The following is a 15499-nucleotide window of genomic DNA, read 5'->3' on the forward strand; positions in this document are numbered from 1 at the left end:
TTGGTAAAGAAGCAACACCTAACACCTGTGATTTGTAGCTACATCTCTGAAGTTCTCTCTGCAAACACTCACTCCAACTACTGTTTGCATTACACATCCAGGCTGCTCCCAGTTCCCGGTAAAGGAAGTGGCCCTGGAACGATTAAAACAGCCTTATCTCTGTAGCTTTGTCTAGGTTCACCCTTTAAAAGCTTCACAACACAAATCACACCACGCGCATCTTTTTAACACTAGAACCGCTTGGCCTATCAGCATATAAGTACCCACTAGAGAACATTACCAAGCGTTCCCTTTAGCATATGCATCAGATGAGGGGTTGCGGTAAATGCGGAAGACACATTTCAGTTGAAGGCATTCAGTTGTACAACTGGCTAGGTATCCCCCTTTCCATTTCCCTTCCCATATCAACCCGCAAGGTGCGCAAACATACTTGTTATATAAATGCTTGATAAATAGTGTGTAAACTATTGTAAAGGATTCATTGCATGCAGAAATAATTATGGGAATGTATCAATAAAAAATAAAACAAATAGTTATTTGTTTAAAGTCAAGCATATTTTTTTGTATAAATCTACAAAGTCCTAGACAAAACATAGGCCTATAGCCTATTTTAGTATCCCTTACAATAAAAACAATACATTGTATTCCATTTGATCAACTACATTTGTAGATTCGATTAGTAATAGAGTTATAGTAATGAATCAAGTCCAGTTACAGCGTCTTTTGACAAAGTAGAAACCAAATAGACCGCAATAATAATATATCCAGCCAGGTGTGCAGGTGAAATGATTTGCTGTATTCCTAAACAAAAGCACCAGTGCATGAACAACTGTAAAGGATTAATGGCATAAAGAAATATTTTCATAACAAGATATAAAAACAGTTGACTGCATCTGATACTGTTTTGTGCCTTTAAACATGAATCAACCACGTCTTCTCTTTATGTTTGGGGTCCACATTCAGCACACAGATTCGGGGCTTTGTTAGAGCAAGTCCCACAAACAAACCGCTTGCAATGCACACTTTCTTCGTTTGCACCTGCCGACTTGACATGTTGTCTTATTTTTCCCGGAGTGGGAGCTGTGGTGCATCGAGAAGAGGAAGGGCAGGACCTGTTTCCATGGCGGCCTGCTTGGCGGATCACGAACCTCACATGCCAGATCCAGTGGGATGCATTGTGCTGATGATGCAAACACTCTTATTTATTATACATCTGTACACTGTGAGTGTTGCTTTACCAATCTCCATCACTGATGTGGAGTACAGCTCCGCTGGTATATGTTGTTCTGCGCAGAGGGTGGCAGCTCCTGCCTTTCTTTGTTCACTGTTCCCAGCAGGCTAGTCTTCTTTACAATTAACTTGTCAGCCAAGGAATTTGATGTGAATAAGTTGTCCTTGGTCACATTTCTGCCTTTGCACATGTAAGGCTCCACGAGTCTCAAAACCAGATAGTTGCTCACCAGCTTGCCCTGTTTCATCTTTCCCCAGATATGGAAAGCCATTGAGCAAGTACTTGGTTTCGACATCTGCGGCTAACCAAAACTTAACTGAAGTCACATGCACCATTATCAGTTTCTATCTGGTTTCTAGGGCCCATTCATCCATTTACGACAAATAAGCTTATTTACATTTTATGTTTATTATGTTACTAGTGTTTGCTTAGTAGCCAGAGCTATGCTACGGCGTGAGTGGTCATGTGCTGAATGCATGAACAGCACGTGAGTGGTCATGTGCTGAATGCATGAACAGCACGTGAGTGGTCATGTGCTGAATGCATGGATGGATATTCTTGGAAAAAGTCACATTTAGAAAAAATTTGCACCTCTTGAATTGAGAGTTATTTGACAAAGGTAAGTGTAATATAAACTGCAGAATGTGCTCTTTCTGACACTATATATAAATCACAATGTTTTACCTGCATGTGACTATGAAGGAGGATTTAACAAAGCGATCCTCCTTTCCCTGCACTTACTTTCCCTGCAAGATGATCCCATCTCTTCGTGTACAATTTGACAACTGATAGGCCTAATATTGTCACTCATCAGATTATTGTCAATTTGATCTGGTCTACAGGCTAACTCTTATTATGTGTGTAATTCGTTTTGGTATAGTTTAGGTGCAGTTTTGGTATAGTTTAGGTGTAGTTTTGGTATAATTCCAGTGTAGTTTTGGTATAGTTTAGGTGTAATTTTGGTATAGTTTAGGAGTAGTTTTGGTATAATTCCAGTGTAGTTTTGGTATAGTTTAGGTGTAGTTTTGGTACAATTCCAGTGTAGTTTTGGTATAGTTTAGGTGTAGTTTCAGTGGGCCGGCTGTGCAGGCTGACTTGCATTGTTTGTTTCCTGCTCACCATCTTGGATAGAGTTAAGGATGTGTTTTGCACTATTCTAAAGGCTTACTGCAACACATAGCATGTTCTCGTTTCCCTTTACAATACATTGGATTAGTAATGGAGTTACAGTCAATAAAACAGTACCATAACAGCTTATTTTTACAAAGTAAAAGGTAGAAGACAATAGTATCAACCTGCTAGGCACACGGTCAAATGATTAACATGAGCGCCAATGCTGATGAATAGGCATAACACAAACTCATCATTACACTATTGTTGTTCTAAATTAAATCAACCTCTTCAACCTCATCATTCAGTTCACGCCTAATTTCAATTTGATTGTGAAGTAACTTGCACAATTATCGCCCATTCCATCCATTTGTCATTCAGTGGGCTGGCATCTTTTGCTTCGCTGGATAGAGTCAAGGATATGTTTAGCATTATTCTGAAGACCTACTGCCACATGTAGCATGTTTTCCTTTCCCTTATAATACATTTGATTAGTAAGAGAGTTATAGTGAACAAAACTGTCCCATAACAGCTTATTTTTTACAAAGTAAAACATTAAAGAGAATGGTATCAACCCGCAAGGCTTGCGGTCAAATTATTTGCTGCTGATTAAATAGGCATAACACAAACTCATCATTACACTATTGTCTTTCTAAATTAAATCAACCTCTTCAACCTCCTTATCATTCAGTTAGGCCTAATTTAAATTACATTGTGAAGTAAGGTGCACAATTATCACCCATCCATTCATTTGCCATTCACTCAGTGAGGAGAGAGAGAGACTCATTAAAAAACACTGTTAAAGAGGCACAAAATCATTTTCTGTTTGTGATATGAAAATGTTGACGACTGTAAATAAAACACAAACATTTAGGAAAAGTCAGGGAACGAGCAGGACATAGCTTTTTGGGGGGGCTGATTTTTTTAATTGACCAAATCAAACGTCAGTGGCAGTTGGGTTATGGCGGTTCTAGAGCCCAGACCTGTATCCCAAATGGCACCTATTCCCTATATAGTGCACTATTCTTGAGGGCCATAGTCAAAATAGTGCACTATAAAGGGAATACGGTGCCATTTAATTTGGGCCACAGCCGGAGGCCGAAGGGGGAGACAGAGAACAGTTCATTCGGGCCCTGATCGATGGCCCTGTGATTTAGCACAAGCGTTGTCTCCGTTTGAATGGCTGTGTAATAAATAGAGTGTCCATTATGTTTGCCGTTGTTTATTAACCTGCAATGCTCGGGCACACTTGTCACAAAATTCGAGTGCCGTGTTCCAGCGCCCACTGTCCTAACCGGGGATGTGGAACGAGCATGGCATCCCCCTGACATAGGCTTTTATAGCCGGGAGGTCACCCAAGCATCAAATCAAATTGTATCAAATTGTATTTGTCACATGCGCCGAATACAACAAGTGTAGACATTACCATGAAATGCTTACTTACAAGCCATTTCCCAACAATGCAGTTAAAAATCAATACAATTAACAAATAGATAAAAAATAATAATAATAACACAATAAAAAAAAACACAAAATAACAATAACAAGGTTATATACAAGGAGTACCGGTACCCAGTCAGTGTACTGGGGTTCAAGAGGTGATTCATTGAGGTAATATGTATAGGTAGGGTTTGGTTTGGTGATTCATTGAGGTAATATGTATAGGTAGGGTTTGGTTTGGTGATTCATTGAGGTAATATGTATATGTAGGGTTTCTTTAGGTGATTCATTGAGGTAATATGTAGATGTAGGGTTTGGTTAGGTGATTCATTGAGGTAATATGTATATGTAGGGTTTCTTTAGGTGATTCATTGAGGTAATATGTATATGTAGGGTTTCTTTAGGTGATTCATTGAGGTAATATGTATATGTAGGGTTTCTTTAGGTGATTCATTGAGGTAATATGTATATGTAGGGTTTCTTTAGGTGATTCATTGAGGTAATATGTATATGTAGGGTTTCTTTAGGTGATTCATTGAGGTAATATGTATATGTAGGGTTTGGTTTGGTTAGGTGATTCATTGAGGTAATATGTATATGTAGGGTTTGGTTAGGTGATTCATTGAGGTAATATGTATATGTAGGGTTTCGTTAGGTGATTCATTGAGGTAATATGTATATGTAGGGTTTGGTTTGGTTAGGTGATTCATTGAGGTAATATGTATATGTAGGGTTTGGTTAGGTGATTCATTGAGGTAATATGTATATGTAGGGTTTCGTTAGGTGATTCATTGAGGTAATATGTATATGTAGGGTTTGGTTTGGTTAGGTGATTCATTGAGGTAATATGTATATGTAGGGTTTGGTTAGGTGATTCATTGAGGTAATATGTATATGTAGGGTTTCGTTAGGTGATTCATTGAGGTAATATGTATATGTAGGGTTTGGTTAGGTGATTCATTGAGGTAATATGTATATGTAGGGTTTCTTTAGGTGATTAATTGAGGTAATATGTATATGTAGGGTTTGGTTAGGTGATTCATTGAGGTAATATGTATATGTAGGGTTTGGTTAGGTGATTCATTGAGGTAATATGTATATGTAGGGTTTGGTTAGGTGATTCATTGAGGTAATATATATATGTAGGGCTTGGTTAGGTGATTCATTGAGGTAATATGTATATGTAGGGTTTGGTTAGGTGATTCATTGAGGTAATATGTATATGTAGGGCTTGGTTAGGTGATTCATTGAGGTAATATGTATATGTAGGGCTTGGTTAGGTGATTCATTGAGGTAATATGTATATGTAGGGTTTCGTTAGGTGATTCATTGAGGTAATATGTATATGTAGGGCTTGGTTAGGTGATTCATTGAGGTAATATGTATATGTAGGGTTTGGTTAGGTGATTCATTGAGGTAATATGTATATGTAGGGTTTGGTTTGGTTAGGTGATTCATTGAGGTAATATGTATATGTAGGGTTTGGTTTGGTTAGGTGATTCATTGAGGTAATATGTATATGTAGGGTTTGGTTTGGTTAGGTGATTCATTGAGGTAATATGTATATGTAGGGTTTGGTTAGGTGATTCATTGAGGTAATATGTATATGTAGGGTTTCGTTAGGTGATTCATTGAGGTAATATGTATATGTAGGGTTTGGTTAGGTGATTCATTGAGGTAATATGTATATGTAGGGTTTGGTTAGGTGATTCATTGAGGTAATATATATATGTAGGGTTTGGTTTGGTTAGGTGATTCATTGAGGTAATATGTATATGTAGGGTTTGGTTAGGTGATTCATTGAGGTAATATGTATATGTAGGGTTTGGTTTGGTGATTCATTGAGGTAATATGTATATGTAGGGTTTGGTTAGGTGATTCATTGAGGTAATATGTATATGTAGGGTTTGGTTAGGTGATTCATTGAGGTAATATGTATATGTAGGGTGAAAAGCAGAAAGTCCAGGTAGATATTTAATTAACTGTTCAACAGTCTTATGGCTTTGGGGTAGACGCTGTTCAGGATCCTTTTGGTCCCAGACTTGGTTCTCCGGTATCACTTGCCGTGCTGTAGCAGAGAGAAAAGACTGTGACTTGGGTAGCTAACCATTTTTAGGGCCTTCCTATGACATTGCCTGGGGCGGCAGGGAAGCCTAGTGGTTAGAGTGTTGGACTAGTAACCGGAAGGTTGCAAGTTCAAATCCCCGAGCTGACAAGGTACAAACCTGTCATTCTGCCCCTGAACAGGCAGTTAACCCACCAGGCTGTCATTGAAAATAAGAATATGTTCTTAACTGACTTGCCTAGTTAAATAAAGGTAAAATAAAGTGATGTACTGGGCCATACACACCACCCTCTGTAGAGCCTTGAGGTCAGATGCTGAGCAGTTGCCATACCAAGCGGTGATGCAACCAGTCAAGACGCTCTCAATGGTGCAGCTGTATAACTTTTTTGAGGATCTCAGGACCCATGCCAAATCCTTTCAGCCTCCTGAGGGGGAAGAGGCGTTGTCGTGCCCTCTTCACAACTGGACTGGTGTGTTTGGGCCATGATAGGTTAATAATGATGTGGACACCGAGGAACTTAAAGCACTCAGCCATCTCCACTACAACCCCATCAATGTGAATGGGGGCATGCTCAGCCCTCCATTTCCTGTAGTCCACAATCAGCTCCTTTGTGTTGCTGACATTGAGGGAGAAATGGTTTCCCTGTCACTTCCCTGTCACTATACTAGCAGGGCTTACCTCATCCCTGTAGGCAGTCCCATCATTGTCAGCAATCAGGCATATCACTGTCAATGTCAGTTTTTTATTTTAACCTTTATTTAATCTTTGGGCTAGGAGACAGTATTTTGACGACTGGATGACAAGCGTGCCCAAAGTAAACTGCCTGTTACTCAGGCCCAGAAGCTAGGATATGCATATATGCATTGGTATATTTGGATAGACTCTAAAGTTTCTAAAACTGTTAAAATAATGGCTGTGAGTATAACAGAACTGACATGGAAGGTAAAAGACCGAGGGCAAACCATCCAGAACATTATTTTTTGGATGAGAGCGCGTACTTTGTTGTTTATCTCCGGTAATGACAATAACGATTCTCCGCCTTAAATTTGATCATTTATTTACAAATTAGGGTACCTACATTTTTTTACTTGTTTGGAGAAGTGTATTGGTAACGTTTGGGATTCATTTTGTATGCATTTTGAATGCAGCGCGCCAGCTAAACTGAGTTTTTGGGGATATAAAGAAGGACTTTATTGAACTAAAGGACCATTTGTGATGTAGCTGGGACCTTTTGGAGTGCCAACAGAAGAAGATCTTCGTGTTGCCCAGCAACAGCCCCAAAACATCACTGCTCTAGAGGAGATCTGCATGGAGGAATGGGCCAAAATACCAGCAACAGTGTGTGAAAACCTTGTGAAGACTTACAGAAAACGTTTGACCTCTGTCATTGCCAACAAAGGGTATATAACAAAGTATTGAGATAAACTTTTGTTATTGACCAAATACTTATTTTCCACCATAATTTGCAAACAAATTCATAAAAAATCCTACAGTGTGATTTTCCAGATTTTTTTCTCTCATTTTGTCTGTCATAGTTGAAGTGTACCTATGATGAAAATTACAGGCCTCTCTCATCTTTTTAAGTGGGATAACTTTCACAATTGGTGGCTGACTAAATACTTTTTTGCCCCACTGTATTTTTATGTGTTGGGGTACAGAGATCATGTTAAACACTATCATTACACACACAGTGAGTTAATGCAACATATTATGTGACTTGTTGAAGCATGCTTTCCCAGGAGATATATATTTTTTAAATAGCTGTGAAATGGTTGTTTCTGGTGAATTTTTAAGGGAAAATACATCTAAAACTGTTCTCTTATTTTGGTCAATATATCACATCTGAAATGCCAATATTTTTCTGTATTTCATTAAAAGGTTGGTATAATTTTAACGTTTCAGTAAGTAACCATGCTTGGCAATTATTTTGTAGAACGTCTGTGAGAAAGATTGATTGAAAGTTTGCTATGTTACATAAGTGCTTGAGGGAGTCTACCATTGAATAAAAATAATTGACAGCATTAAAATATAATTTTCCCCTTCAAAAAAGTGCCTAATGACATATTATCCCATATTATATTATCAGGCTGATATATTATTTAGCAATCAGCATTATCAGCTGTAGCCCAACTGATCTGGCAGGTAGCGGCAGGTAGCCTAGTGGTTAGAGTGTTGGACTTGTAACTGAAATGGTTGCAAGATCAAATCCCTGAGCTGACAATGTAAGAATCTGGCATTCTTCCCCTGTCATGTTCTGACCTTAGTTTCTTTGTTTTAGTTTGGTCAGGGCGTGAGATGGGGTGGGTAGTCTATGTTCTTTTTTCTATGTTGTGTTTATGTGTTTGGCCTGGTATGGTTCTCAATCAGAGGCAGCTGTCGTTCGTTGTCTCTGATTGAGAATCATACTTAGGTAGCCTTTTCCCACCTGTGCTTTGTGGGTGATTATTTTCTGTCTAGTGTTTTCTGTTTAGGTTGTTTCTCAGACAGGACTGTTTCGTTGTTGTTTCGGTCTTTCAATTTGTTGTTTTGTTATTCAGTGTTCAGTTGATTTATTAAATATTAACATGGACACATACCACGCTATGCATTGGTCCGATCTTGACTACTCCTCGTCAGAGGAGGAGGAATTACGTTACAGCCCCTGAACAAGGCAGTTAACCCACTGTTCCTAGGCCATAATTGAAAATAAGAATCTGTTCTTAACTGACTTGCCTAGTTTTAAAAAATGCAGTGTAGTGGCTATATATAAATAGGCTGAAGCATGGGGGTTGCTAGATCAGTGCTTCCAACCTTTCGAGTGATTGCTGCCTTTCATTGTAGGGGAACGTCCCTTGTACTGACTGAGGTTCAGAGAAACAGCTCTTCTTTGCTAGTATATTCTTTAAGTCAGTAGCCAATTAGAAAAAAGTTGTTTCAAAGTTTATAATACCACCAAAGTTGTCTTTGAACTCACAAAATTGAGTCCAATATAACCGTGAACAATTATCACTCGTTTTGAGAAAAAGCTCTCACACACGAGATGTATAACTAGCAATAGAAACTTTCTCCACTTGAAAAATATCCCTTTATATATAATTATTATTCGTGCTTATGAATTTAACATGTTAAATGTGACAGTTCTTTATTTGTTACAAGTAGCTCACATAATTAAGGGTTGAGAAGAGAGAGAAAGTGAGGAGCTCTGTTACCCTTAAAAGCCTTGCACAACTTGTTTTACTTCACAAACCGCAACCTCTGGGGAGTGGGACAAACCGCGACCTCTGGGGATTGGGACAAACCGCGACCTCTGGGGAGTGGGACAAACCGCGACCTCTGGGGAGTGGGACAAACCGCGACCTCTGGGGAGTGGGACAAACCGCGACCTCTGGGGAGTGGGACAAACCACAAGCATAATTGGCGGTGGGTGGATCCAATCATACAATTATGAGGGGGGGGGGGGGGGGGGGGTCATGGAAATCCTGGGAGTGTGAGGAGGGTTGGCAGTGGTTGACCTGTTGAGATTGGCTCCTATGAGAGGCTGGGTGATCGCTGACCACTGCTATACAGGAAGAGGCAGTGAGTGTGTTTGTGCATACATGTATTCGTGTGTGTGCATAGGCGCGCGTGTGTGTGTGTTTGTGTGGGTGGGTGTGGGGGGGGGGAGTGTGGTCATGCAGACCCAGATGATGCGCTCCAGTCCAGTGTGAAATTGGGCTTCTTCTGGGGCACTCTCCTGACTGCTCCTCTGCCTCCACACTGACAGAAAACACAGGCCTAACTGCACTATTCACAACTGCACCGGGCACACACTGTCCTCCACTGACTGCCGCTGCTCTCCGTCTGTCCTCTCAGTATTCCGCACCACACTTGGCACTGTCTGTCTGTCTGTCTCTTTATGTCTGTCTGTCTGTCTGTCTGTCTGTCTGTCTGTCTGTCTGTCTGTCTCTCTGTCTGTCTGTCTGTCTGTCTGTCTGTTTGTCTGTCTGTCTCTTTATGTCTGTCTGTCTGTCTGTCTGTCTGTCTGTGCCAGTCTTCTACTGATCAAAATAAAAATAATCTCTGTGTATTACTAAGCACGGTCTGTATCTGTCACTGCTAAACTATATATACAAAACTGTGTGGACACCCCTCCAAATTAGTGGATTTGGCTATTTTAGCCACACCTGTTGCTGACAGGTGTATAAAATCAAGCACACAACCATGCAAACAATAGAATGGCCTTACTGAGGAGCTCAGTGACATTCAACTGGGCGCCGTCATAGGATGCCACCTTTCCAACAAGTCAGTTTGTCAAATTTCTGCCCGACTAGAGCTGCCCTGGTCAACAGTAAGTGCTGTTATTGTGAAGTGGAAACGTCTAGGAGTAACGTAGGCCACACAAGCTCACAGAACAGGACCGCTGAGTGCTGAAGCACGTAATGCGTAAAAATCGCCTGTCCTCAGTTGCAACACTCACTACCAAGTTCTAAACTGCCCCTGGAAGCAATGTCAGCGGAATTACTGTTCATCGGGAGCTTCATGAAATGGGTTTCCATGGCTGACCAGCCACACAGAAGCCTAAGATCACCATGCGCAATGCCAAGCGACAGCTGGAGCGATGTAAATCTCGCTGCCATTGGACTCTGAAGCAGTGGAAATATTTTTATGAACAGCGTGACATGAAATGGAAGTGTTCAATCTGTATGATGAATCATCAACGCTCAGTGTGTGTGTGAGTGTGAGCGCTGTTGTAGCCTACCATATTTACTTAAATTCAAAGTGCACGCATTATGCTGAAATAAACATGCAGCCTTGAAATGCAGTTAATACGGTTACAAAATTGTCTCCAACTTTTGAGAAGGGCCATGCTGTTGAGAAGAGCCATGCTGTTGAGAAGGGCCATGCTGTTGAGAAGTGCCATGCTGTTGAGAAGGGCCATGCTGTTGAGAAGTGCCATGCTGTTGAGAAGAGCCATGCTGTTGAGAAGAGCCATGCTGTTGAGAAGTGCCATGCTGTTGAGAAGGGCCATGCTGTTGAGAAGAGCCATGCTGTTGAGAAGTGCCATGTTGTAGAGAAGGGCCATGCTGTTGAGAAGAGCCATGCTGTTAAGAAGAGCCATGCTGTTGAGAAGGGCCATGCTGTTGAGAAGAGCCATGCTGTTGAGAAGGGCCATGCTGTTGAGAAGGGCCATGCTGTTGAGAAGGGCCATGCTGTTGAGAAGGGCCATGTTATTGAGGATGGCAAGGGCCTCGTCAAACGACTATTCGAGGAAGAGGAGAGCAGCACAGAGGATGAAGGTGCTGCAAAAGATGTGCAAGCAACACCAAACTCGTCAACAATGTTGCAGCAAGCCATCAACCAACAGGAATCCAACCTCCTGAAAATCCTCTATAAGGAGTTCTTCCTGTTTGAAGCCGCAACCAACAGTTACCTGCACCTGTTTGAGGCACTCGCCATCAAGGCCACCATCCAGGTCACCTTCAAGGACACCATCTAGAACACCATCCAAGTCACCATCCAGGTCCCCATCCATGACACCATCCAAGTCACCGTCCATGACACCATCCAGGCCATCATCCATGACACCATCCAGGCCACCTTCCAGTGCACCTTCAAGGATAGCATGCAGGCCATCATCCAGGCAACCATCCAGGCCACCATCCACGACACCATCCAGGCCACCTACAATGACACCATCCAGGCCAAATTCCAGGTCACCTACAATGACACCATCCAGGCCACCATCCGGGTCACCTTCAAGGACACTATCCAGGACATTATCCAGGCCACCATCCAGGCCATCATCCATGATACCATCCAGGCCATCATCCATGATACCATCCAGGCCATCATCCATGATACCATCCAGGCCATCATCTATGATACCATCCAGGCCATCATCCATGACACCATCCAGGCCATCATCCATGACACCATCCAGACCACCATCCATGATACCATCCAGGACATTTTCCAGGACACCTTCCAGGACATCATCCAGGACACCATCCAGGACACCATCCATGATACCATCCAGGCCATCATCCATGATACCATCCAGGCCATCATCCATGATACCATCCAGGCCATCATCCATGATACCTTCCAGGCCATCATCCATGATACCATCCAGGCCATCATCCATGACACCATCCAGGCCATCATCCATGACACCATCCAGACCACCATCCATGATACCATCCAGGACATTTTCCAGGACACCTTCCAGGACATCATCCAGGACACCATCCAGGACACCACAGAGGTCAGGCAAGCCTTTTTTTAGTCGGCGGACAATTTATATCAAGATCAGGATCCGCCTGAGTGCAGAGGGCACTGTGGTTTTTGAGAGCCCACTTCAGAAGAAAGAATAACAGTTGAACAGGTAGGGCCTATATATGTGCATTATGGGTAGGTTTGTTTGCTACAGGGTGCCAGGTTATTTGATATGTACATTCCTAGAAAAAAACGTAATATCTAGAACCTAAAAGGGTTCTTCGGCAGTCCCCATACTAGAACCCTTTAAGGAACCCTTTTTGGTTCCATGTAAAACACTTTACTTTTTTATTTATTTATCTGTTATTTTACCAGGTAAATTGATTGAGAACATGTTCTCATTTACAGCAACGACCTGGGGAATAGTTACAGGGGAGAGGAGGGGGATTAATGAGCCAATTGTAAACTGGGGATTATTAGGTGACCTTGATGGTTTGAGGGCCAGATTGGGAATTTAGCCAGGACACCGGGGTTAACACCCCTACTCTTACGATAAGTGCCATGGGATCTTTAATGACCTCAGAGGGTCAGGACACCCGTTTAACATCCCATCCGAAAGACGGCACCCTACACAGGGCAGTGTCCCCAATCACTGCCCTGGGGCATTGGGATATTTTTTTAGACCAGAGGAAAGAGTGCATCCTACTGGCCCTCCAACACCACTTCCAGCAGCATCTGGTCTCCCATCCAGAAACTGACCAGGACCAACCCTGCTTAGCTTCAGAAGCAAGACAGCAGTGGTATGCAGAGTGGTATGTTCTACATAGTACCCAAAAACATTAGACCTGAAACCAAAAAGGAACAGCTGAAGAACCCTTTTGGGGCCCTTTTTTATAAGACTGTAGCCCATAACCTCAGTTTGTGTGGCTCTCTTCATGCTAGATTTGTTAGGCTAGGTTGGAGTTATTTATTTAATGTTATTATGTAGACCTAGTCCAAGTTTGTGACGCCAGAAGGCTCAAGTTTTATTTATTTTCACGCCTTCTCCCGCTCCCCTTCTCCAGCGCTCCACGTCGCCGGTCTACTAACCACCGGCCCTGGCATCCATCATTACGCACACCTGGCATCCATCATTACGCGCACCTGGTATCCATCATTACGCACACCTGGACTTCATCATCACCTGGATGACCTTCCCTTTATGTAGCTCTCAGTGGCCTCAGTCATCAGACAGTGTTGGTTTGTTTTCCTTCACGTTCTGTACGCTTCTCTTGTTTTGTTCATCTGCATTCTTCATTACTAAACTCGTCTGCTACACCTGCTCCCTGAATCCCGGTGTATATGTGACAGTGGCTATATTTGGGATATGATGTAGGCTAGCTTATGCGTTTTGACCAATTGTTAAAACAATTGTTGCCTAAGTGATTCAGTCTGTTTCAAAACTCCGACATAAATAGGCATAAACATTTTAAAAAACAAGACACTGAGCTCTAGAAATAGACTACCATACATTTTCAGGCTAAAGTAGGCGAACTAATGATGACGAATGATAATGAATGATAATGAATGATGACGAACGATAATGAATGATAATTCATGATAATGAATGATGGTGAATGATAATGAATGATGACGAATGATAATGAATGATGACGAATGATAATGAATGATGATGAATGATAATGGATGATAATGAAGGACGGCGGATGATAATGAATGATAACAAATGATAATGAATGATGGAGAATGATAATGAATTATGCTGAATGACGACGAATGATAATGCATGATGGCGAACGATAATGAACGATAATGAATGACGACGAATGCTAATGAATGATGATGAATGATAATGAATGATAATGAAGGACGGCGGATGATAATGAATGATAACAAATGATAATGAATGATGGAGAATGATAATGAATTATGCTGAATGACGACGAATGATAATGCATGATGGCGAACGATCATGAACGATAATGAACGACGACGAATGCTAATGATGATAATGAACGATAATGAATACTGATGAATGATAATGAGTGATAATGAATGACGACGAATTATAATGAATTATTATTATGTATAATAATGTTGCCCAACTGGTTTTATATGAATGACACTTCCGGTTTTGGCGGGAAATACCGGCTTACCGGGGAGAAAAGTGATTTATTCCCTGGAAGGAAAATGTTTAAAATTAGGTGAAAATATAAAACCCTAGGTACAATGTTCTTTTCCTCCCTGCATTTGTTGTATTTGAAGGCTTGATGTTCAACAATAATTATAGACACAATATTGCTGCCCAGGGACACATTTTATTTTTATAACGACAAAGAAATGATGTGCCACATTTCCATGATAATATTGCAATGAATTATGATGTTTGATACAAACAAATTGTGGGCCTACTTCTCCAAAAATGAATTACAAAGCCGGGAAGACAACACAAGCCTGGGGGCACAGGGCGACAACGTTGGTGCCATCAACAACTTTGAGATCATTTGAAGTTGTGAAATTGGAGGAAAAGGAGGGGTGGCAAAGGGGGTAATGAGGGGACAATGACACCATATTCCCTATGAAGTGAACTACTTTTGACAGGGCTCTGGTCTAAAGTAGTAGACTATATCATCAAAAGGGAGCCATTCAGGGGACACCCTTGGTGTGGTGTGTGTTACCTCCAGTGTCTGAGCTTTGGGGTCCTTGGGGTCGCAGAGGGAGGTGTTGATGCGGTGGTTGTGCTTGACACAGCGCTGGCTGGTGTTCTGGGGCAGGGGGAAGGTCTGCCTGATCAGGGTCAGACGCCCAATTGACTTCATCACCAGTTCTTGGACGTCCTGGTCTGAGATTTCCTGCAGGATCCCAAAGAGTCACACACACACACACACACACACACACACACACACACACACACACACACACACACACACACACACACACACACACACACACACACACACACACACACACACACACACACACACAAACACACAGACAGACAGACAGACAGACAGACAGACAGACAGACAGACAGACAGACAGACAGACAGACAGACAGACAGACACCACAGGAAAAAGTGTGTTCAGAAGAACAGAGGGAAACCAATTATTTGCCGTATAAACAAATACACAACTGATATAAAGGGATTTATTGTAATCATATACTGCACTAATCGTATAGTAATCATATAGAAATCGTATAGTAATCCTATAGTAATTGTATAGTAAGCGTATAGTAATCCTATAGTTATTGTATAGTAAGCGTATAGTAATCCTATAGTTATTTCATAGTAATCCTATAGTAATCGTATAGAAATTGTATAGTAATCCTATTGTAATCGTATTGTAAGCTTATAGTAATCCTATAGTAATTGTATAGTAATCCTATAGTAGTTGTATAGTCATCCTATAGTAATCCTATAGTAATTGTATAGTAATCCTATAGTAGTTGTATAGTCATCCTATAGTAATTGTATAG

At 41.4% G+C, this 15499-nt stretch overlaps 1 protein-coding gene across 1 annotated transcript in view; it reads right to left on the reverse strand.

Moving 5' to 3' along the window:
- The window catches only part of LOC110525094 (glutamate receptor ionotropic, delta-2), a 644456-nt gene that overhangs the window by 207484 nt on the left and 421473 nt on the right, over positions 1–15499 (reverse strand). The window contains 1 exon segment of the mRNA XM_090236958.1: positions 14700–14873. Coding sequence (XP_090093084.1) covers positions 14700–14873 — 174 coding nt within the window.

The sequence above is a fragment of the Oncorhynchus mykiss genome, chromosome 6 (assembly GCF_057628025.1).
Source record: "Oncorhynchus mykiss isolate SJ-2025 chromosome 6, ASM5762802v1, whole genome shotgun sequence".
Lineage (NCBI taxonomy): Eukaryota > Metazoa > Chordata > Actinopteri > Salmoniformes > Salmonidae > Oncorhynchus > Oncorhynchus mykiss.